The 22,385-nt window shown below is 47.4% G+C and overlaps 1 protein-coding gene across 1 annotated transcript in view; it reads right to left on the reverse strand.

Annotated features, from left to right (window-relative positions):
• ADAM19 (ADAM metallopeptidase domain 19) overlaps positions 1-22,013 on the reverse strand; it is a 34,478-nt gene extending 12,465 nt beyond the window's left edge. Inside the window, exons 1-12 of the mRNA XM_062002201.1 lie at positions 21,952-22,013; positions 21,656-21,735; positions 18,947-19,017; positions 9,506-9,584; positions 8,384-8,460; positions 6,585-6,777; positions 6,051-6,116; positions 4,566-4,637; positions 3,591-3,757; positions 2,589-2,673; positions 2,213-2,352; positions 202-379 (exon numbers count right to left, since the gene is read on the reverse strand). Coding sequence (XP_061858185.1) covers positions 202-379; positions 2,213-2,352; positions 2,589-2,673; positions 3,591-3,757; positions 4,566-4,637; positions 6,051-6,116; positions 6,585-6,777; positions 8,384-8,460; positions 9,506-9,584; positions 18,947-19,017; positions 21,656-21,735; positions 21,952-22,012 — 1,269 coding nt within the window. The 5' untranslated portion in view covers position 22,013. The remainder of the gene's footprint in view (positions 1-201; positions 380-2,212; positions 2,353-2,588; positions 2,674-3,590; positions 3,758-4,565; positions 4,638-6,050; positions 6,117-6,584; positions 6,778-8,383; positions 8,461-9,505; positions 9,585-18,946; positions 19,018-21,655; positions 21,736-21,951) is intronic.
• Between the last annotated feature and the right edge of the window lie 372 nt (positions 22,014-22,385).

Below are 22,385 nucleotides of genomic sequence, written 5' to 3' on the forward strand. Positions count from 1 at the left end.
ATTTAGTCAGATGTGATATTTTACAGCTTTGGCTTACGTTACCTGCATGATGACACACAGGGGGTGTGTGTGTATCTCCTGCAGGAAAGCTGTTTGCATATCACACAACTGTACTTGTAAAATAACAAAACTGTATTTGCAAAATAATAAAGTGCTTGTGTCCCACTAAACCCCAAATGGTTGGATCTGAACAATTGTTACCTCCACCTCTCCACAGTCACATTCCTCCCCCTCTTCCAAGTAGCCATTTCCACATTTCTTCCCACCATACATTTTTTTGGTATCTGGCATATTGGAGAGACACATCCCTCCACCAGACTGCAGATACTTCTCCAGCTCTTTCCTATTGCACTGGTTGAACACCTTGGGGAATGGGTGCCTGAATATGGACAGCATAGAAAAACATCAAGACAAATCTGGGCAACAGTTCAGACAACGAAAAATGAGCACATGCAAACCCTGACAGGTGCCAAAGGACACAGCTCTCTCTGAAGTCTGTGAATCACACTCAACTGGATCATGGTTTTGTGTGCCTGTTCAAAACCAGGTCCATCTGTATTCCATTTGAGGATGAGATTGCACTGCAACATCATCTAGTATTATAATGGCCTTAAAAAACAAACTTTATTGAAACAAAATGTGTTGAGATAGTTTTAGGTGATAGCTGACAAGCGTGGCTGCTCTTACCTGCTCAACACTGGAGCTGTGGCTTACTTCTAACTGCTTGAACATGCCTGAAAAGCCAGCACTCAGACTGAATAACTACTTATGCATCTAAATGCTAAACATACTACTTTATTTCTCCTATCTACTGCCTCATTGCAAATGATGTAAATATTATTTGCTACATGAACTACCAGTTTTGGTTGCTACAACACCATAGTCTATACACTCTATATAGCAAAGTGGGGGCTGGTCTCTTCTCTCCAGTAATGAATGATAGGGCAAGAGGAAATGGGCTCAAGCTGCACCAGGGGAGGTTGAGATTGCAGATTAGGAAGAACTTTTTCACCAAGAGGGTCATTTAGCATTGGAATGGGCTGCTCAGGGAGGTGGGGGAGTCACCATCCCTAGAGATATTCCAAAGACACACAGATGGGGTGCTGAGGGACATGGTTTAGCAATGGGCTTGGCAGTGTGAGGTTAGTGGTTGGACTTGATGATCTTAAAGGTCTTTTCCAACCAAAATGATTCTATGGTTCTAGATGTGACCATGCACGTGTGTGTTCGTGCTGCATGCTCTAGTTGCATGCCACTATGATTTTCACTTCTCTCCTAAACGTTTTTTCCTTATTTGGAGGAAATCGTGCATGTAAAAGAAGATATATATGGAGAAAAAACCAAACAGCCCTACTAAACACCAAGGAGGAGGGCTTGAGGAAACAGGGAATGTGGCTTTACGTGGATGTCATATTTACGTGACTGAAATATAGAAGCTGTTGTGGTTCCTCATCCAAAATGAGCTCTGGGATCCCTGTGGGTTTCTCCTGAGTCACTCTCACTTCCCCTTTCTCTCAGAGCCAGCTATTTCTCGTTTTAAACACAGGCTTTCTGTGGCTTCTTGAAACCAAGCAGTGTTCTTAAGACAACATGCAGTCAATCTGTTTCCAGGCCTTCTGACTTAGAAATACAGCCCTAATGCTGCTCCTTTTCATAAAAATGAGCTACTTCCTGAAGCAGTCCTTTTTCCTCTCATTACCACACTGTTTAGAAACCCCATAAACTAGGTATTTTGTATGCAACACAGAAATGAAGCCCACATAAACCTTTCCACGCCAGGAGCACACATTTTCTGGTCACCCCTCATTTTATTTCACTTGCTGGCAACAGGCAGCCCAGGTTCTGCAGAAGGATGTGGGCATATGCATGGAATTGGTTTGGGGTGACAGATCATTTGGTAGCATACAGTGTGAAGCACAAACTTCAAGGTGTCTCTAAGGACAGAAAATGGGAAAATGTTCCTTTTTACCACAGTTTAGACTTCCACTTCTAAATGCTGCCAGGTCCCTAAGGACAGTCTCAGGCAGAAGTAAGCTCACTGGGAATTGAGCAAATCGCTATTGATATATGAGCCAGGGTTTGCCCTGCAGTCTTTTCTCTATAAACACACTGGCTCCAACAGGCAGCAACAGACACACCTCCAGTCTGCTTTTCTAGCTCTTACTCCACAAAGCCCTTTGCATTTCTCCATGAGACCCTGCAAGAAACTCACCCAGTTGCAGAAGCCATGATGCAGCCTCCATCCTCTGCAGGGGTAGTACAGCAGCCAGCTGAATCATGATTCATGCCAAAATTGTGTCCCATCTCATGGGCAATGGTAGCAGCAACACCAATGGCATTATCAGAGTGATCCTGTGCAAGGTCAGAGGGGCAGATCAGCATCTTACCTGTGCACCTCTGAGTCAATAGGGTAAGTGGCACTTCTCATTGCTACATTTAGAAAACATCTACTGAAGGTATTCCCAGCTATGAGCAGGTGAGATAGAGGCCTGCACAAGAAGTATCTTCTTCCTGGGCTTTAGGAGGCATCTATCCCATGTATTCCCCGCTGGGAGGAACCATCATATTGGGTATTAGCAATTACTTACCATGTTTACTCCTCCTGACTGTAAGTCAGAACACATGGCCATCACAGGAGCCAAACCTACTGTGGTACCTTGGAAGGGCACACCCCTAAAATCAACCCAGAAAGACCGTGAAATGACACTGAGGCAGAGAAACACATCCAATGCACAACTTTATATTTATATCCAGAGTGTCAGGTGAATACATTTTCTTTAGCAGTGCCTTTAGGACTCGAAAGCAGAGGTACAAAGCCTTAACACCTACTTTTCTCAGACTGCTGCTTTGTTGTATGGGCCAGACAACCAATTCTAATTTTTATAATGTTCCAGTGGCAAAAAGTGGAGGCTTAATACAAGGTTTAATACAAGGCTTAATTTACCTTAAGCCTTGTATTTGCCAGCCTGGGATTCAGGGACTTGGCAGAGTACCAGATAACACTTTTGGGGTGCAGCCACGCTCGGCTCCTGCCTGGTGAGCTGGAATTCTGCACTGTCCCTGCTGGTATGTCTGAAATGGGGGCCCTGGAAATATTGCTTAGGACATCACCAGGTGAAGATGAAATATAGTAATGTTAAAGAGTAAAAACCTGAACCAACAAACATAAAGGAAGAGGCACTGTATCTCTGCATTTCAGTCCTACACGTTTCTCCTCTGACTCACCACTACTTACTAGTGGATGAATTACTATGGAATGAATGACTTCTGCAAAGGGCTTAGCTTCCCTTTACTGGTCTTGCTTACAGTTCATACTTCCTTGAGTTCATACATGTAGCTGTGACAGATCACATGCAGCTGCTTGTCATGCACACACACAATAAAGCTGGTGCACTTTGATGCACTCTGCTGCACAGCCTGGGACCTCCACTCCTCCTAACGTGGTTTGTGCTCTGGGTGCCACTGGCTAAGCAGCCTCTGTATAAATCTGCCACCCAATCTTAGAATGATATAATCTTACATACTGATTTCCTTCCCACCCACTCAAAGCACCTGCCAGAAACAGGTTATTTCAAGAGAAGTACACCTACGTGATTAGTTGGGCATTGTCATGTTTCCTGTGCACCCGCTCCTTGCTACTCCAGGCTAGAAAGGACTTCAGAGTGAAGTAGGGATTCTCAGATACATCACATTTATTCCAATTACTCCAGATATCCAACCCCACCAAGGCAATCCGGATATTCAGGGATCTGTAAAACTAAGATACAGGAAGGAAAAGACATGACCAAAGAAGCCCCACTAATTTATCTCACTGTGTTTCAAATCGTTCATATAATCCCTGCAAAATGCCACTACAGATACTCCTGTGTTTAGAGATGATGCCTCCTCTGGAAGCACACTGGAACTTAGCACTGTTGCTCTGCAGAGAGAAAAATGCACCACCCACAGACCTAAAACCAATTAGAGACACTGAACTTTCATTTTTGAAATGAACAACAAAGAGATAATATATAGAAGGGAAAAAAAGACTGAAGACTGACATCACATTCATCTTTAGATCTGGCAAAATTCCTGAAAAGAGGAAGGAAATCGTCTACAGCCCACATCAAGCACAAACAGGACAAGTCTCCGTGGGCAGCAGGGTCCAAGAAGCGATGGAAAGAGTTGGAGGGGAGAAGGGGAGTAGAAAGGGAGTAGATGTGAAAAGTAGTGAAATTTACTTCATCAGCACTGGGTACCACTGCAAGGATGGCCTCCTGCCAACTGTGCTTGCCAAGGATTCTACAATTTGAAGTGACTGTTTCAGTTCCTTGTTAAAAAGCATTATTTAGGTAACACACTTAATACAGAGACGTATTAAAACACAAAGGTGCTCACGCTGGCTCCCCACCCCCTCCCTGATGTCCAACAGCAGAATTGTTTGGCAGATGCTCTCCACTCCCCAGGTCACTGGGGACAACTGCTGAAACATTATTCTCTCTCCCAAGAAGGCTGCCCTTCTTTTACCACAATTAATTCCCACGATTCATGATGTGGGTTCTGCTTTCACGCACACCCGATCTCACCTTATCGACGTAATTAGCAGCCTCCACTAATTTAAGCCTTGTTGCTTCAATGTTGAAGTGATGCTTCTGAAACTGGACAAAACCAACATGTCAGCAGTACAAAAGCAACCAGGAAAAACTGAAATGTGTTAAAATAAGTCACATCACTCTGAGAGCAAGGTAACTATGAAGCAAAGCCCAAAAGCCTTCCTTCACTGTACATCATGACTATAAGCCCATCATATACGTGTACTCAGAATTCATCCCTGTTACCCCACTGCAGTGATGTTACTCACGTGGTGGTAGTAACACAGTGGAGCAACCCAAACTTATCAGAGCTCCCAGAGACAGGGGCTGACAAAGAACTGACAAATGTGCCAGGTAAAATATAGGGTAACATGACCTCATGTCTGAGGTCAAGGCTGCCACAGTGCTCATCACATCTCACTCATCATATCTCACTCATCCAACGAATAGGGATGCATCTCAGCCAAAGAATTTGTCTATTGAAACCCCTGGCAATTAAAAACATCATTTTAGCAAGCTGTCTCATTCAAGGAATTAAGCTGGGAAATGTTCAGATGTTTGTTCATCAGACAACAAAACCTGGGAGTTTTCTTCCAGTGAAGGAGACAGTAAAATAGGGGCAGCTGAGGGTGACACTGTGAGGGTGCCTACCCCAGTTTGTCTAGTCAAATGATGAACAACATATGTCAGTTCCTGGGTGGAATGTGTTTTCTCATAGTTTCCCTGGTATCCTGGTGCCTAACAGAGAAAACAGAATAGGTTCTGCTTCTTTAGCTTTGTTCAGAATAAATTACAGCCCAGAGCACTACGTGGCTCTCACCACTGGAGTTTCAAGCTGTAAATTATGAACAGGACCAGCTTGACTCCTTTCTGTGCTGGAGAGTAAATGATCAGCAAAACACTGTGAGGTTTGCACTGTCAGTAAGTATGTCTGGCGTGCCGTCCAGGCTGGGGATGGGGGAAGGATTGCTGACTTCACTGGATCTTTTCCAAATCTATTCTATAATCTGGGGCCTTAAAAATGTCTATTTAGAGATGTGCTACCAACACAGAGCAGAAGATAACCACAGTTATCTTCTCTAGAGACTAAGTGTACTGCAGAGTTAGAAGCACGTCGTTCCTGGAAACCCACAAGTCACCCTGGGCTGAAGGCAGTATCTCCCATCAATAACTAGGGCTGACCACTGCTACCTTGGGAGGTCAGAACTGACCTCCAGCCCTACTCCTTTATCCCAGACACAGCCTGCATCTCTCCTTTGGCCAACAGTGGCTGATGGTGGTAGCAGAGGGGTCATGGCTGTAGGACAAAAGCGACCGAGACACATCTCTCCCTGTCTGCTGGTAAGGGTAGGACTGTTGGGAAGGCAAGAGGAAACCTGATGAGCTCCAGCTGCCCTCCCATCCCCAGGAGATGCTGCAGGTGAAATGCTCACTCTAGGCCCAGTGCTCAGTTGGTCTGAACATGACCCCATTTCTTACCTCTGCATAATCAGCCACGAGCAGAAGCTCCACGTACTTTGTAGCCTGCAGAGTCTCCCGCTTCACCTGCAGCAGCAGCAACACAAGTTATTTGCCCAGTATCCCCCAAGAAATATTTCATAAAACATACGTGCAGGCCACGTTTCCCAGTTTGTTTTTCACTGGCCATTCCCCCCACCCCATCACACAGGGACCTTCAGATGTGATTGACTTACAGCAACCAAGTACCACAAGCCAGCTTAGCTACAGCAAGTGTCCACGTGTCTGTCCTCATCTCACCTGTTTGCTCATGCATTGGATGCTGTGCAGGAACAGCTACAGCCCAGTTTCCTCACATTACACAATGGTCCCCCATGGTCATTTATTTCTCTGAGGGAGCCAGTCTTTGGCAACTAGCTTGCTACAGTCCCTCATAAATATTCTCCGTTGTTTCACTTTCTGAGCTATGCTCCCAGAGAACAGCAGACCCCTCAGGCTTGGAACAGGTGGGAAATTTGAAGCATCATGCATGGGCCCAGTTTGAGCCCTGCTCACCCTCTGGAGAGGTGGTTTCATCCCAGTTGTGAAGTCCTTGAGCCAGTCTTTGGCTGTGTCTCCAGTGTCCTGGTAGCCACAGGCTCCACTCTGCAACCTCAGGTTGTCCAACCTGTAGATCAAGTGCTGGTTTGGGCTGTCAGGAACTGGCTCTAAGATATAGCTGGAATTGCTGCTCAATATGATCAGTCCTCTGTTGAGAAGTAAGAAGTTAATTACTGTCACAGCAACCACAGACAAATCTGCTGCTGCTGAGTTCTCATCTGACCCTGGTAAGGCACTTATCCTTACCAAAGCCATTCAGTGCATCAGTAAAAAGGATGGGAATATTTTGAGTTCAGAGCAAGGAATCCTTCAGTTTGCATACATTAAAACCTCCTCAGTAGGGCTTCAGACATTGAATTAAGGGGCTAGTGGAACATATGCTGCCACAGAGCTAACCTGAGGAGGACTGCTGTTTTTAAAAGGACAGCTTTTCCTTTAGGGGCAGTGGAAGCTTTGCAATCAATTGAAGACATTTATCTTTAACAGAAATGACCTAAAAAAAAAGGTGAAGATTTTGTTTGTCAACAGAAAAAAACCCCACAGCTCTCTCCAGGACTTGCACATAGCCATATGGTTCTGGTTTTGTCAACGAGCATGTTACAGCCAGGAGAGCTGGAAGATGCCCACTAGATGTGTGGCTCAACAGGCAGCACACCTCGCTGTGAAGGCTCAGAGTGGAAACAGCCACGTTTGCTGAGCTCCTGTGCCTCCTCATCAAATAGAAAACAGTGTTGAAGAGCAGCTAGGACATGCTGACAGCTCAGGGGTGCAGGAACCCTCCTGCATGTGCACACCCAGACATCTCTGTCTCCTCTGCAGCTGGGAGGCAGAGCCTAGGAAAATGCAGGCTGGCAAAAGCAAGACACACCTGTGACTACTTTTGCTTTTTGTTTATTTATTGCAAGCCACAGGTGGCTGCACTGTCCTGTTTATCTCACTGGGCTCTTTGGCCTGCCCTACATCCACTTAAGATGTCTTGGGTTTGCTTTGGCAGGGGCTGTTTCCTGGCTGGAGCTGGTCCCATCAGCACAGCTTCCAATCAGTGCCTGAGAGCAGATGACCATTAATATCAATAAAGCCCATGTGGTGTTTTGGAAACAAACTCTGAGCTGGTGTAAAAGGATGCAGGTCCTTGGTCATAACGAGCCACTTCATCTGCTCCTGCTGAGGACACAGACTGTCTTTCCTTGCCAAAGATTCCATTATTACCAAAGTGAAGGTTTTAAATGCAGAACACAACCCCAGCACCACCGAGAGAAAGCAGACAGTGGGGATGACAACCCAGGGGGGAAGCTGAGAATTCAAGGCAAAATGCATCCAAAAACCTGCCAGTTGTGAGAGGCTGGGAGAAGCACCTGGTTTCTGCACTAGTGTGTTAGGATGTTGTGCTGGGACTTGGGACGTCCTGCCCTTGTCTCTGTCAGGAATGTAGCCCTGGGTCAGTAATGAGAGTCTTTTGCTCCAGTGGACTCTTGAGCTAAACTCTCTCGTTGCATCACTCCACGTTGGCAGCACAAAGCGGGAAGGAGTCTCGGAGCTGGCCAAGGAGACCACGGTCACTAACGGCACCCAAACTGCTGCCTTTCTCCTCACACGCTCCCTTTCATGCCCAAGGCTCTCGTCCAGGGCAGCACTTGAGAACACATCTGTCTGCCCAGAGCCATATGGCAGCATCACGCTGCTGTGAGCAGAGCTGAGGTGGCAGCAGGCAGAGCTGCCGAGCAGAAGCCTTCCTGCAGCCGCCGGGCACTTACCGCAGCCCTCGGCACGTGCTGAGCGTGACGCTGGAGTGCTCCCAGCCCTGCACCACCCCGTGGTAAAAGCAGTGCTCCTGGAAGGAAGACAGGACTAGGGTTGGAGATGCAGTTTTGAGATGAACACGTGCTGAGTCCCACGAAAGCGCTGCCTTTGCTCCGGTAGTTGTTCTCTTTCCACTGCGTCTGGCACTTGACTGGCAAAACTAAATCCGTCAGTCTGCACTGAAACGTGGCCTTTCAGCTGCCATGCAAAGCCTGTGTGAGGGCACCACACAGCTCCTGGCTGATAGTGAAAAATGATGTGCTTTGAATCCCCAGGGAAGCAACTCAGATGGCTGCAGCATTAAGGCTGATGCCTTTCTGCCTGTAACAGGAGCTGCCTATCCATGGCAGCTGGCCCTGGGTCAGACCCCAAAGGACCTGCCTTCAGCTCCAGAGAGGATGATGCCACAGGCTAGAGGGGAAGTCCCTGCTGGGGGAGTGTTCCTGGCAAGACAAAGGCAGCCCTTTGGCAGAGACAAGGAGGCTTTGGGGCAGAAACACCAACATATTCATCACATCCCTTCCCCTCGCCCCGGGGCAGCATCAGTAAAGATGATCTCATGGGGTTTTTATCTCTGATTTGTTGCACCCCAACCAATGCACATCTTTGTGCCACTGCAATGGACAGCCTGTCAAGGCCTACATGAGATCAGTATGTTATGGGACTTTTACTGAACAGGAGCCAGCTTACATGGCTGGATTTCCTCACAGCTGAGAGCTGGTACTCCTCAGAATGGAGTACCCAGTGGCAAAACCAAAAGCAACAGGACAATCAGCAGGAGGAATAAATGATTCCCCAGCTCCCAGAGAGCGGGGAGCAAAGCTGGAGGCTGACCTGGGCTCTCATAGCAGAGCCCAGGCAAAACAGTAAGATGTTTTTACCATTTTGGCAGGATGGAGATGCTTTCTCACCAGAAGCTCCCAGGTTAGAGAGCCAGACTGCCCACCCCTTCAGCTTAAAGCTGTGGGGATCTGTAGCCTCAAAGAAAGGCTGCAGAAAAAGGAGCTCTCCCATTTCTCTGTCCCCCTACCCAGCCTCCCCTGCACACCATGGGAGGGAAAACCCTCTGCACTCACCGTGTGAGTCAGAGGGATGGTCTGAGTTTGTCCAGTCTGGCTGTAATGAGTCTCAGTGTAGCCTTGTGCAAAGAGGTTTCTGCAGACAAAGCAAAGAAGGTGAAAGAAAATAAAAGAGGTCAGCAAGACTTTTCTTTACACCTAGATTTCTGCTTTCTAGGTGTGCCAGGAAATCAGCCAAATCTGGCTTTTTCTGTGTAAATATTCCTGTTGCTGTGAAAACACTGCTGTAGACTTGTGGTGGTCAGTATCTGCTACCTTTAGTGCAAAACCAGCTGCAGCACACAGAGAGGGTGAGAGGGAGACAGGTATCTGGGAGACACCAGCTGTGCTGAGCGCTTCTCACGGGGCACATCCACTGCTGAAGGGGTGCAGCAAGCCATCTTCCCAAGTGCTCCTTCAAGCACTTTAACTTAATAGTTAATAAAGGAGAGTCTGTCCCTGAGTTCAGTCAGTTCCAACAGCTGCAAGTGAACAATTCCATGTTTCTGTGAGGGCTTTAAAGACAACCCAGAGACCCAAACCCATCATCGTCCCTCAACGGCTGCAAGTCTCTGCTCAGTTTCCTTTCCTACTGCCAAGTTATGCCCCAGATATACTGGGATTCAATTCAAAGTGCCAAGTTCAGCATAGCAAGCACACCACAAGCCACTTCAGGACACATCTAAGCACTGGTGCAAGTTCTCAGAGCAAATCCAGACTCTCTCCAGCACCCAAATCTGAATACCACTATAAATTAATCTGTATCTGCATTTCAACTGCTGCCCAGAAGCTGATTCACATCTTTGTCCCATGAAAATGCTGATTCCACCATTTATATTTGTTCATGTCATCCTCATATAGACAATATTCTCCCTGTCTTCAGCCCAGGATCAGACCAAAAGTCTATAAAAGGAGCTCCTGTGCACTGAAGAGTAAGTGTTTTGATTTTGTTCCAGAGGAAACAGCCTTTCCCTTCTTTTTAAACATCTGCATTTCCTAAACAGTCGTGTAAAAAAGTACAGCAAGTCAAAAATCTGGGCCAAACCAAGAAGGTCACATCCTGTGTCCATCTCAGCAGCCATAAAATGTAGGTTTCAAACAGTTTTTTTTTAAACAATGGCCTCATTTCCAAAGATTTGGAGAAGGATCACAGAACATACCCTGCCCATGAAACACACTTCTGCAGCAATCCCACTGTGCTGTCGGGCCACCAGAGCCACACTTGCCGTGCCACGAGGATGCCACGTGCATCCTGGGCAGTGCAATGCCAGCAACAACTGCAGCTGCAGCTCAGTCCCTCTGCATCCCTGTTTAATGCTGCAGCTGCAGCTCAGTCCCTCTGCATCCCTGTTTAATGCTGCAGCTGCAGCTCAGTCCCTCTGCATCCCTGTTTGTTTAATGCTGCAGCTGCAGCTCAGTCCCTCTGCATCCCTGTTTAATGCTGCAGCTCAGTCCCTCTGCATCCCCGTTTAATGCATTTCATGAACTTGATTTTTGAACTATGACCTGTAAGAAAGAAAAAGGTTTCTTCTTTCATTTCTTTAGGCTGGATGAAGAAAGCTGTAAAACCAAATATCCTCCCATCTGCCTTGGTTTTTTGTATGTGGCAGTCAGGTCTAAACTGCCTTGAAAGCCTCTCTGTTTAGATAAGAGATTGGGTGCTTGTGATATCTAAATAAATTAGGTCAGAACAACAGGAAACAAAACCTTTTATCGGTGTGTTTGAAAGTGCTTCCCCCACCCAGCATCTAAAGGCTCAGACACCTAAACAAGTACCAGTGGCTGTCAGACAAAACTCAGTGCTGCTGTTGTATTTGGCAGCATTTGATGCTGGGAATACAACAGCTTTTATCTCCACTTTCAAAGGTCCTCGTGGCCCAGTAAAACTCATTTTGTTTCTTTGTGATGTCTTAATTCATATCCCTAGATCCTGACAGTGATCAGGAGGCGAGACTGCTGCTTTCAGCTGTCTCAGGGACTGAGATAAGCACACAAGCACCATCCCACAGAAAATGACTCCCTTCATCTCCCTGACTGTAGTAGCTGGCTCAGCAGGAGGCTGCAAGAAACAAATGTTTAATCAACAGATTGCATTAACTCACAGGAAATTGCCTTGAGCAATGTGCTCTGGCAGGTATCTGGTCTGTGTTAGGAACTGTCATCTGGAGAGTAGACAGGACACCAAACCAGTACCAATCTGCCCAGTGCTACTAAAACCAGAATGAGATGCCAGCCCATGGGCTTCCAGCAGCTGAGGCTTGCACAGCCTATTTGTTTCTTTCCCAAACAAGCACGCTTATGTTTTCTTGCTGCTCCTTTATTCTTGGAAAACATTCACTATGAATAGCTGTTTTTATCTGTCCTCTAGCATCTACCATGAAACTCCTCAGTGCTTTGACCCCTGCCCAGTCTCACAGCACTGCTGTCCAGCCCCAGTGCAGAGATGGGTCATGCTGAGCACCAGAGCCCAGCACACCAAGTCTCAGGGCACAGGATGATGCCACACAACACACTGTTGTCTCTTTTTACCTGCAGACTCAGGCTCTAGCCCCTTCTAAGGTAGATTAAGGAGCTGAGAGAAATACTCATGCAGCTCCTGAGCTGAAAGCATGCATCATCTGGCTGAGTGGTGCCATGTTACGACCTCAAAGCCTTTCTCCACCAGTTGACTCCTATCCTTCACTGCAACCTCCCTGTGAATGGTCCAGCTTCTTCCTGTGAGCTGAAACAGTCCTTTCTCTGTGGACCCTTTCCTGGCTTAACACAGGAGAGCCCTGGGGCTCCTCTCTTGTAGAGAAGGGCTGTCACAGTGCATTGCATGGTGTGTGGTGGGGAGGGTGGTGAGGAAAGAGGAAAAGCCACAGGACATCTTGCAACACCCCTGGGGTGCGATCTCACTTCAGAGCCTGTGAAATCTCGTTCTTAGCCCAGCTTACTTCCTCAGCTTGCATCAAGCTTTACACCAAGCTGTAAGTAAACAGAAAAGAAACCTTTCCATCTCAGAGCACACCAAAATGATCAGCCAGTTCTGTCTCTCTTATTCACGTGTGCCAGTTGTTGGATAAACAGGTTATCAGATGAAACAGATGAATGACACACACATACCCCAAAACCTTAGCAGTGGCCTTTATCTGCCATCATCTCAGCCAGGCAGAATGGCCAACTCCAGGGGAGCTCAGCTCTGCAAAGCTCCAACAGACCTGACTCATTGTTTCCAGAGAAGCACAGAACTCACCTGAAGGAAAGCCTGGAAAAAAGCAGTACTATTTGATCCTTTCTTCTCTGTTACATTTTGTATCTCAGTGACTACCTCTCCAGCAGCTTGAGATGAAGCTGCAAGAGTCTGTATGCAAAATAACGTCATTTAAAGGCTTCTGAGATCGAGTCAGGCATCTGGCAGACTGCTGGCACGCATCATCGTCCTAAAAGGCAGCATGGAGCCCCTCATTAGAGGGGTTATCAGCATGAAGAATTGACAAAGTCAGAGAAAAGGCTGGGTTTGGACGGAAGCACTGTCTTTTGCCAACCCTCCATGGCAGCTGCAGCCACGTGGGGACGTTTGAGGCCTGGGTAAGCTACATGCGAGCGCTCAGGATGTGCTAGAGGAGCCCTCACACCTTTCCAACAGCACCCAGCTTTCAACAAGATCAGTTGTTCCTCAAGACCCATCTCAGCATCCAGCCTAGGGTGGAGCAGCCTGCTCTTGGCAGGATTTGCTCCCCAGAAAGCCTCGGGAGCCGGGTTAAATACAAGCAAGGAAGCCAAAGAGAGGAAGAGTGGCTCGGTGCCATAATGTACAGATGGCTTGAGACTGTGTCTGCTGATGACCCACATCGAGTGATCTTGGTCCCACTCCAGGCTGTCAATGATATCATTGTTTGAAACAAAACCCTCCTCCCCATGCTGCTGTGCTGCTCCCTGGCAGGGCTCTGCCATGCAGGGCTGACATTACAGGGCAGAGTGTCTCTGTTTTGCCACATCCAGATGCCAGGGAGGTCACATACTTTGCACATGAGCCAATGCTATTCAGTGGAAGAGGCAGGATGAGGGTATGGGGCAAAACCCAGCTTTCTTAGCAGGCAGCTGTCCTGGTGGCGCTTGGAGACAATGCAAGAGCACAGCCTCCAGCTCATCCAGCCACCACAGAGGAGCAGAGAAGCAGCTGGAGGGAAAGGGGCTGCAGAGCACACCCAAACGCTCCCAAAAACAGCAGGAGGAAAGCTGGGGCCTTTCTTGCATGACCACATTCGTTTGTGGGAGTGCACATTTCCCAGCTGTTCTGGAGAAACTCACCCCTATTTTCTGATAAATGGGAGCAGTTTTATCTCACCTGTGAAGTATCACTTGTTAGCACAAGACTCAGAGGGAGCCAGAGCCCTCCAGCTCAGGGCACCACTGTGAACATGCTCAGCTCCACCAGGCAGAGATCACCCAGGGGCGATGGGGGAGCTCCAGCACCATGCTGGTGCTCTTGGTAAGTGGAGCAAGAATATTGGTTTACATATTTTTTCCCCTTTTATAATGTGGCCCCTTGAGCAACTTTGGTTTTGTCTGCATGGACAGCTGCCAATTAAAAACCACCCATGAGTATCTATGAGAGACATTTTTATTTCCTCCCCAAAACTCCAAGCTAAATGGTCCACAAAGCTCTCGTGAGAAACATGAACAGTTTGTCAGTATGGGACAAAGAAAAGTGAAGCCTGCAATGCCTTACATCTCTTCCCTGTCCCTTGCCTCAAATCACAATAAATCTGTCCAGTCAGGCTGCCAGCATCTGGGGGTGGAGAGAATTGACTCTCCCAAGACAGTTCAGACATCAGATTTCCATCTATAACTTGTGGTCCCACTTTGTTGCCTCTTAACAGATTCCAAGTAGGGGAAGAAGGGGAATTTGACCCCTTACCTCCCAGGCACTTAAATGCTCCCTAAAGCCAGAATTTATCATCAAAATCTGAGGGGACCCCATCTTGAACACCACCAACACATGACCCATGAGAGCAGGAGGAGACAGCCCTGGATACGTTTTCCATATCCACCACCAGTGGGAAATCAGAGATTTCGTTTCTCTGGACTCCTCCAGCCAAAACCTGGCACTTCATAAAAATCAGTGACATCCAACATTTTGTTTTCTTGGTGAGTTTCATCCAGATGAAGCCTGGAGCCCTTAAGCTCCCTCCCTCAAGAGCTTTTGCTGATATATCTGAGTTGACTGTGTGAACAGCAGTAGTGTGGAAGGAAAAAGCAGCTTCCCAGGTATTGAGGTGGAACTAAACTAGCTATTTGTAGTGCCTGGGAAAACGTCACTGCTAAAGACTCTTCATCACCTTTTCCCATCCATAGCATCTGTGACAGTCACTGGGTAAATCATGTTCTTGGGCTCAACAAAAATATCGTCACACAGCCCCTAGACTTACCAACTGGAACCATAAAAAGTACCTGGAAAGGAAAAAGGAAATAAAATAAATGGGAAACTGGCTGATAATGAGTCCAGGAGCAAAAGATTTAAAGGGCTCCACTTCCTCCCTGCCCCACAGAGAAATCATTGAATATCCCAAGGGAATCAGGAGACTGATAAGCAGCTATGGCTTGCCAGGTTCCAACTCTGCTTTTCTGATGACTCCAGGAGACAGCAGAGCAAGATAAACTCAATTTCCCTCCTTTACATAACCTCTACCCCCTCTCCATGCAGGAAGCCCATTAGACACTGATGATGTGTAGCCCATCAGTGGAATAATCTCATATATCCTTCCTGCTCGGAATGGGCAACAACCTCCCTTCTTCCTCATTCAGCTGGTAGAAGAGGCCCTGGAAATGAGCAAAAGCAGGAAACAGTGAAGTACAAATGACTTACAGGTCCCTTACCAGACTGCAGAGAGCATCAGGAAGGGTTGGAGTGCTTGTCACCTACCTAGGTGGGGCCAGAGAGATTGGAAATGATACTGCTCTGTATCAGATCCAGCTATCTAAAAATAACCGTCTTGATTGTTCCCAAGATGAGCTTTAGACTTTCTTTGCAGTGTCCTCAGCCAGCTACTGTACAGACCCCATCCCTGGAGGTATTTTAAAGCCTTGTAGCTGTGGCACTGAGCAACATGGCTTTGTGGTGGATGTGTCAGTGCTGGGTTAATGGTTGGACTTGATGATCTTAAAGGTCTTCTCCAACCTAAAAGATTCTAAACCAGTCTATGAGTCCATCTCCACTGAGGCCCTGCCACCAAGTGTCCCAAGCCACCACAGCTGGCAGCCGAAACACACAGCCATGCCCCACATTGCCCATGGGATTCACCGTGGGCACTCAGCTGGGAAGACAAATCCCTTGCAGGTTTCTGCTGTGCAACACTGCCACACACATCCAGAGACTCCCAGCATCCCCTCTCTGCTTGGCTGGAAGCTGCTTTATGTTAACAAATGCAAATGCCTTTTAAAAAGTCACTTTTCATCCAAGGTTTGCAACTCTCATTCTTCCGTTCCTAAGCCTCAGCCAAATTTAAAGCTGCTTTATAGGCATCTCTCCATAGATTTGTTGTTTGTGCAGCTTTAAGCTTTCCAATCCTGCAGCTGCAGGACATGGGTTTGAGTCATTTAAAACAAGCACTGAGTCGTTTGGGGGATATACTTTTGTCATTATTTAGAAATGTTAACTGGTGGTGTGAACTCTGCTTGGAGCTACAGTGTGGTTCTGCCTTCTTATCAAACTCCTGAACAGGAAATAATGCAATATGATGTTAACTGCTAATGCAATAACTGTATTTGCAGATCTATGAAGCCCAAACTCAATGGTGTGCTGAGCTCATTATGAAACACGGAGCTGTGCACAGCTCTGAAGAAATACATGCAACAGTTTCTGTGGATGAACACAATGTCCTCATATGGAATATGAAATCACAGAGAACATCAACAACTGTTCTAAGGAACAGTCCCACTGGCTTGGCATAGCCCCTTTCTAGCATTGGGAACCACTGGGTAAATCACATCCCAGCCAGACCCAACTTATGCCAATCGTTTCACGCTTTCTTTGAGTGGTGGGAGTCTGAGATGTGGATAAGAGTAAAGGAAGAGCCAGGTGGAGGCATTCATACCCCTGTGATGAGCCTAGGGACAGAGGGGAAGCAGAGCACTAATCTCAGCAGAAAAACTGGTTTTCAGAGGCTCCTCTAATCTGGATCAACTAACTGATGCAGAACTCTGAAGCTTATTTTTAAGTTTAAAGGACCCAAGTTCATTCCTTAAAGTTGCAGCTTGTTACACCAAGTTTCATATGAACTCGAAACCAGGAGCAGACAGGTTTCAGAGAGCTGTAAAGGGACACTTGTCACTTGGGGGATTTCACCTTCTCTCTCACTGCCTGTGTCCAACAATCCTTTCAGAGAAGTCCCTGATGCTGCAACTACTCAGTACCCCAACCTCGTCTAGAGCGTCAGACTCTCCTACAAGATAAGCAACAGCAGTGGTGAGATCCTGGGTGCTGGGGACCTGAGGAGCCAGGCTGGACTCTGCCTGGCTGCATGCTTTGACAAAGAAAAGCTGTTTGCCTCCACTCAGAAGTGCTCTAGGGATGCTGATAATTGCAGCATCCACGGGACTCCCAGGGACTTCACGCTTTTGTTTGCTTCATCATTTCTCTTCTGAGTGTCTCTAAGCTACTTCTGCACCTTCACAAAACATGAAGCAGAAGCTCTCCAGAGCCTCCCATCTAATCAAGTTCAAACTTGCATTTTGGGATGACCTGTCTTGAACAAGGTCCTGAGGTGTGGACAGACTCTCATGTGAACCCCTGCTACCTGTGAATCACTTGCATTTTCCACAGACAATTAAAATGAAACACTCCAAACCACTTGCTGTATTTCATCAGCCCCAGCAAGGCAATTCATCCCACAGTGGAAGCAGGAGCACGCACTTCAGCCTGTGTTTATACATCTCAATGAATGGAAATCCATTTCAGGAAATAAACACAATAGAAACCTTCTATTATTATTATTATTTTGTTTAATAACACCAGCAATGAGTTTGTCTGCACTGGAAATAGCCCAGCACTGCTCCCCAAGGCACCTGGAGGTTACATCATCGTGCTCGGAGCTCAAATGGATTAATTCAGCAAGGATCCTTGCTCTTGCTGGCCTCTACTGTGCCAGAAATAAATACACCTTTGCATAGTGATTGCAGAATATGCAAGACCTGGCACCCCTTCCAGGAGGAAGGAGACCCCCAGCAGCTCTATTAGTCCAGGTTCAGTTCAGAGCCTGGCATTGCTGAACACTGTCATCAGCAATGGCTATTTTTTCCCTGCATTAGTCAGGGCTGAGTTATTTTCCCACCTGAGAGATGTCTAAACACACATAATTTGTAGATGTTTGTGGTTAGCTCTACACAGGTAAAAGTGTCCATCTTCTGCAGCACTGAAACTCCCAGTAGCTTATGTGATCTATGACAGAAACACCTCATAAGATGCATTTGCCTTTCTTCAGCCATCACATTTCAGTCGTCACTGCAGATGGTACCAAGAAAAAACTGGTTTTCCTCCAAAACACCCTGAATATCATTTAGGTTTATGCACTGCCATCAGAATTAACAAGATCTTCTGATACTTTGCTCTTTCAAGAGGAAAGCCGAGTTCCCAAACTCTGTGGCTGGAATGTCCATGAAACACGTTTAAATATAACCAGGGTCATTATCCCCACTGATCCCAGTAGACAAGCATTTGCTTGGATTTCCATAGATAAGTCTTCAGACTTGTTTAAAAATAAATAAAACACCAACAGCACAAGTGGACTGCCTAGCAGAGACAAGCCTCTTACAGCTAAATTTCCAGCTGCTGTATCACCACTGGAAACTAACACTCACAGGCCAGATAAAGCCCGTGGAGCAAAATCCTTCTACCTGCTTTCATCTATTGCAGCTTCAGCTTAATTCAGAACACATCACACCCCATGATATCACACAGCATTGCTGTACCATGCCTGAAAGGAGGCTGCCTTTCAGTTAATGCAAAAGCATTTTCTTCAGTTTCCTTTTGCATAAAGGGCACTAATGGAATTGAAACTGTCAGATGGTTTCTCCCAGTAAATGGAACAGGGCCTCTTTGGGTCACAGCAAATGAAACCCTTGTTAGAGTCACACTGACTTTACAGCATTAAGCTATTTGGTACATAGTGCACTTGATATCAGCAACATTCTTCTAGTTAATGTAGTAAGAACTATGATCCAAAAATAAGTTTATACACTGAGGGGCAGATGACAGGCTGCTTTTTGCTGACAAAGCTTTTTACAGGCAGCACTGCTCGGATGATTAACATCAGTGGGGACTCAGACCTGGAATAACCTTGAAATCCACAAAAGGACTTCCTCATCCTGTCTTTATCAAAACCCTGTTGAAGTCAGTGGAGGGTTTCCTGTTGACTTCACCACAATCCTTATTCATTATTTCAGTGATACCACAACGAAAGGCAGAAGCACACTTACTCATTTTTCTCCAACTCCAAGACGAGCTCCTGGCCTTCTACCTTTACCTTAACTTCAGCTCTGGATGGATGCTGCATGCAAAAGAAACAGTGCCTGTTACTCATAAATCACCATAATTATGAACTCATCCAGAAACACAAATTATTCCTCTGGAAATTGCAGCTGACCTTAAGCTACTCCTCATTTTCCTCCTACCTTCAGATTTGGAGTGGTTGGGCCACAGTGGCTCCCAGTTCCAGGCACTCTGCTGCATCCCCACAGCACAGTCATGCAAGAGCTGGGAAGCAGTACATGCAAGCTGCTGGGATGCTGCATCAGAAGTAGTGACCCTGGTGTCCCAGGAGGAACAATGGGCAATAAGCCATGGTGCTGGAATGCTTGGAGGTGCGACTGGGTGGGAGGCATGTGCTGCACCCCCTTCTCCCTGTGCCACCTCACGGGGACACCCCAACTTGCCCCAGAGGTTTACAAGTCAAATACAAAAGCTGTTTAACCAAAGCTTCCTTTGTTGTCACAACAGAAAAAGGCATTCTTCAGAGCCTATTTCAGGACAGGAGGAATCACGCCTCTTCCAGAGGTCTTCAAACGGTGCCTTTACTCACACAAAATGCCAATAAAAGGCAAGCAAGGGGCCCTTAGGTGTCTTTAGGCTATAGTAGTTTTTCAGTCTGCTCTTGCATTAGTCCCAGGCTGCCAAGGGACTAGAAACCATGACAGCAACTTTCTAGGGTGTGCAAGCATATGGGCACAGCTCAGGTTTGCAATTTGCCTTCTGCTCCAAACTCAGTCACGAGACAGCCCCTCACCAGGGACTGCTGGTTAACAGAAGGGACTCTCAGTGCAATGACAAATGCATACACCAAAATGAATATTTTATAAAAAAGACACTGAAAGTATAGAATGTGCCTTCTTGAAGCTCAACTAGGAGGGATTCTGGAAGCCTCCAGTTTTACCTCCCTCAAAGCAGCACTGCTAGCTAAGGTCTGCTGGGGATTTCTGAGTGCTTGCTTATAAAGGAAATGGATGAATAAACTCCCCCGATGAGAAATAACACATTTGATAAGGACAGACATCTCTATTCAGATGAAAAAAACCAAAAGAAATCATAAAAATGGGTGAGGTGATCAACCCATACTATTTCCTAATCCAGTGTTGGATGGGGTTTTGCAGCTCAGATCAACTGAAAGCAAAACAAAGCAAGGCTGACTGAATAGGATGTTCTGTTCAAAGATCTGTCAGCCTAGAGACACACGTGGGGGCTGCTCCATCGGTTCTGAGCTGTTAAAAATGTCTCATTTCATCAGCTCCCTGCTCATATTCCTGGTTTTGTTCATCTTTCCTTCAGTTTCCAGGACACTGCACCAGAGCCATGTAAGATGATGCAAACCAAGTCAATACATTTAGTATATACAATGAGGATTTAATTCCAAGGGGCTGAGTTTAGGTTACTGAATCACAGGTGCTCAGTACATCTCAGGGTAGGTCTCTTGTTTTGCTAACATGTAAGCAACGGGGGTAGTCTTGCCATAACTGGGGAGGTCTGAGAGTCTCCATCATCATAAAAGTCTCTTCACAAAGATTGTGCAAACATCATTATTATTAATAATGCTTTCTCTTCTCCTTCAATAATCTCACTACTTAAGAGCCCCTCAGTTGCTGTGTAACTGAAACATCCCAGCTGTATGTGAGCTTTGCTAATGCCGGGTTTAGAGCCAACAAGAACTTGCCTGAAACAAACCAAGTACGACCCCTGAGACTCAGGATACTTGTATAAGGGGAAATGCTGTCCAGATGTATTTATATCACCACCAATAACAGAGAACCAAAACTTCCAGGCAGTGCTGCAAAGACATTTTAAAGAGTCATTGCAGGTTTGGTGTGTGTGTGTGTGTTTTTTTTAATATGACACAATAAAAAGCTTTATAAATTCTCATCATATGGAGAGGACACAAACCCCCAAACAGCACCTCTCATGGAGAGATACCAAGAACTTTTCTTTAGTATAATGCTGTGGCTTCCCTTTTTCTGGTTCACAACATCAGTAATACCATCTGGGTTTTTCTCTTTCATTTGATTGTGCAACTGAGAACTTCTTGATTGTGGCAGTGGAAAAGCTGGGAAGATGAGCTGTGCTTTGTGGCTGATCTTCCTGTCTGACACCCCAGCGATTCTCAGAATGGCTGCAGATTACTGACACATCTGTCCACCTAAGAGAAGCGGGGGGCAAGAACTGTATCGATACAGCTGGTATCCAAGACACAGCTGGACACCCCTGAGCTGCTTGTTGCCTCTTCCTACTGAAGCACCCTCCCAACTGGGATTAATCTCTTCCTAAAGGAGACGCCTCTCTTCAGCTGCTCCCTCTATGCCATTGATTGTATTGCCTGGCTCCCCTTCCACAGACAGATCAGGTGGGTTTGGACCAGGCTTCAAGGCATGGCAGAGAGCAAGTGGCCAGGAGTATTCTCACGGTCGGTGCCTGAGATGTGCCAGCCACCTCTCGCAGCTTTGTTCGGCACTTGGAGGAACGGCAGCAGCTCCCGGTGTTGCAGAGGGGCTTTCTGGCTCATCCCTGTGGCGTGTCACACACCTCAGCTTAAAACAAACGCTCCCCGCGAGTTCCTGCGCTAACCGCGGCATCGTTCCTGCCCTGCAAACGACGGGGAGGCTTAAAAATGAAATACAAATAAAGCGCTGGGCGCGACCTACCTTGTGTGTGCTGGTGTGAGCCGCCCAGCGCGGGACCACCACCTCGGGCTGCGGCTCCTGGCCGGCGGACACCCCTCCCGCTGGGGAGACACAGAGCAGCGGCTCATCACCCCGACCCGGCATCCCTGCCCCGGGGCCACCGAGCGCGGGGCCGGCCGGGCGCGGCAGCTCCGCGCTGGTTGTAAGGGAGGCAGGAGGATGCCTCTCCCCAAGCCCCCGCCTCGCACCCTCCCTCCCCGGCGCTCGGTGCGGTGCGGCCGGCGCAGCCTCCCCCGTCCCGGGCACCCCGCACTCACGGGGCAGCGGCCGCAGGAGCAGCGAGAGGGCGATGCCGCAGAGCAGCCCCCGGCCCCGCATGGCTCCGCGCAGGGCGCAGCGCTCCGCCGCCGCCCCGCCGTATAAACCCGCCCGCCGCGGCTTTCCCCTCCCACCGCCTCCCCGAAACCCGCCCGCGCAGCCCCCTGCCCCTGCCGAAATCCCTCTGCTTCTGGGAAAGCCGAAAGGATATAGACTGACGTTTATTGCCCATATAAACGGCCAGAGGCAAAAAGATGTTCACTGCCTCACTTCAAGCAGATGAAGGGGCTGGGAAAGGGCTTGGGAGTATCCACAGCTCATATTCCCTATGCTGCCCTTCAGAGATGTCCACTCCCGTCAGGCTCCTGAAGGAGCATCCCTGTCTACTCCTGCATCCTTCAGGGCTGACCCACGTGTTGCCATCCACTCCTCA

The sequence above is a fragment of the Colius striatus genome, chromosome 9, assembly GCF_028858725.1.
Source record: "Colius striatus isolate bColStr4 chromosome 9, bColStr4.1.hap1, whole genome shotgun sequence".
Classification (NCBI taxonomy): domain Eukaryota; kingdom Metazoa; phylum Chordata; class Aves; order Coliiformes; family Coliidae; genus Colius; species Colius striatus.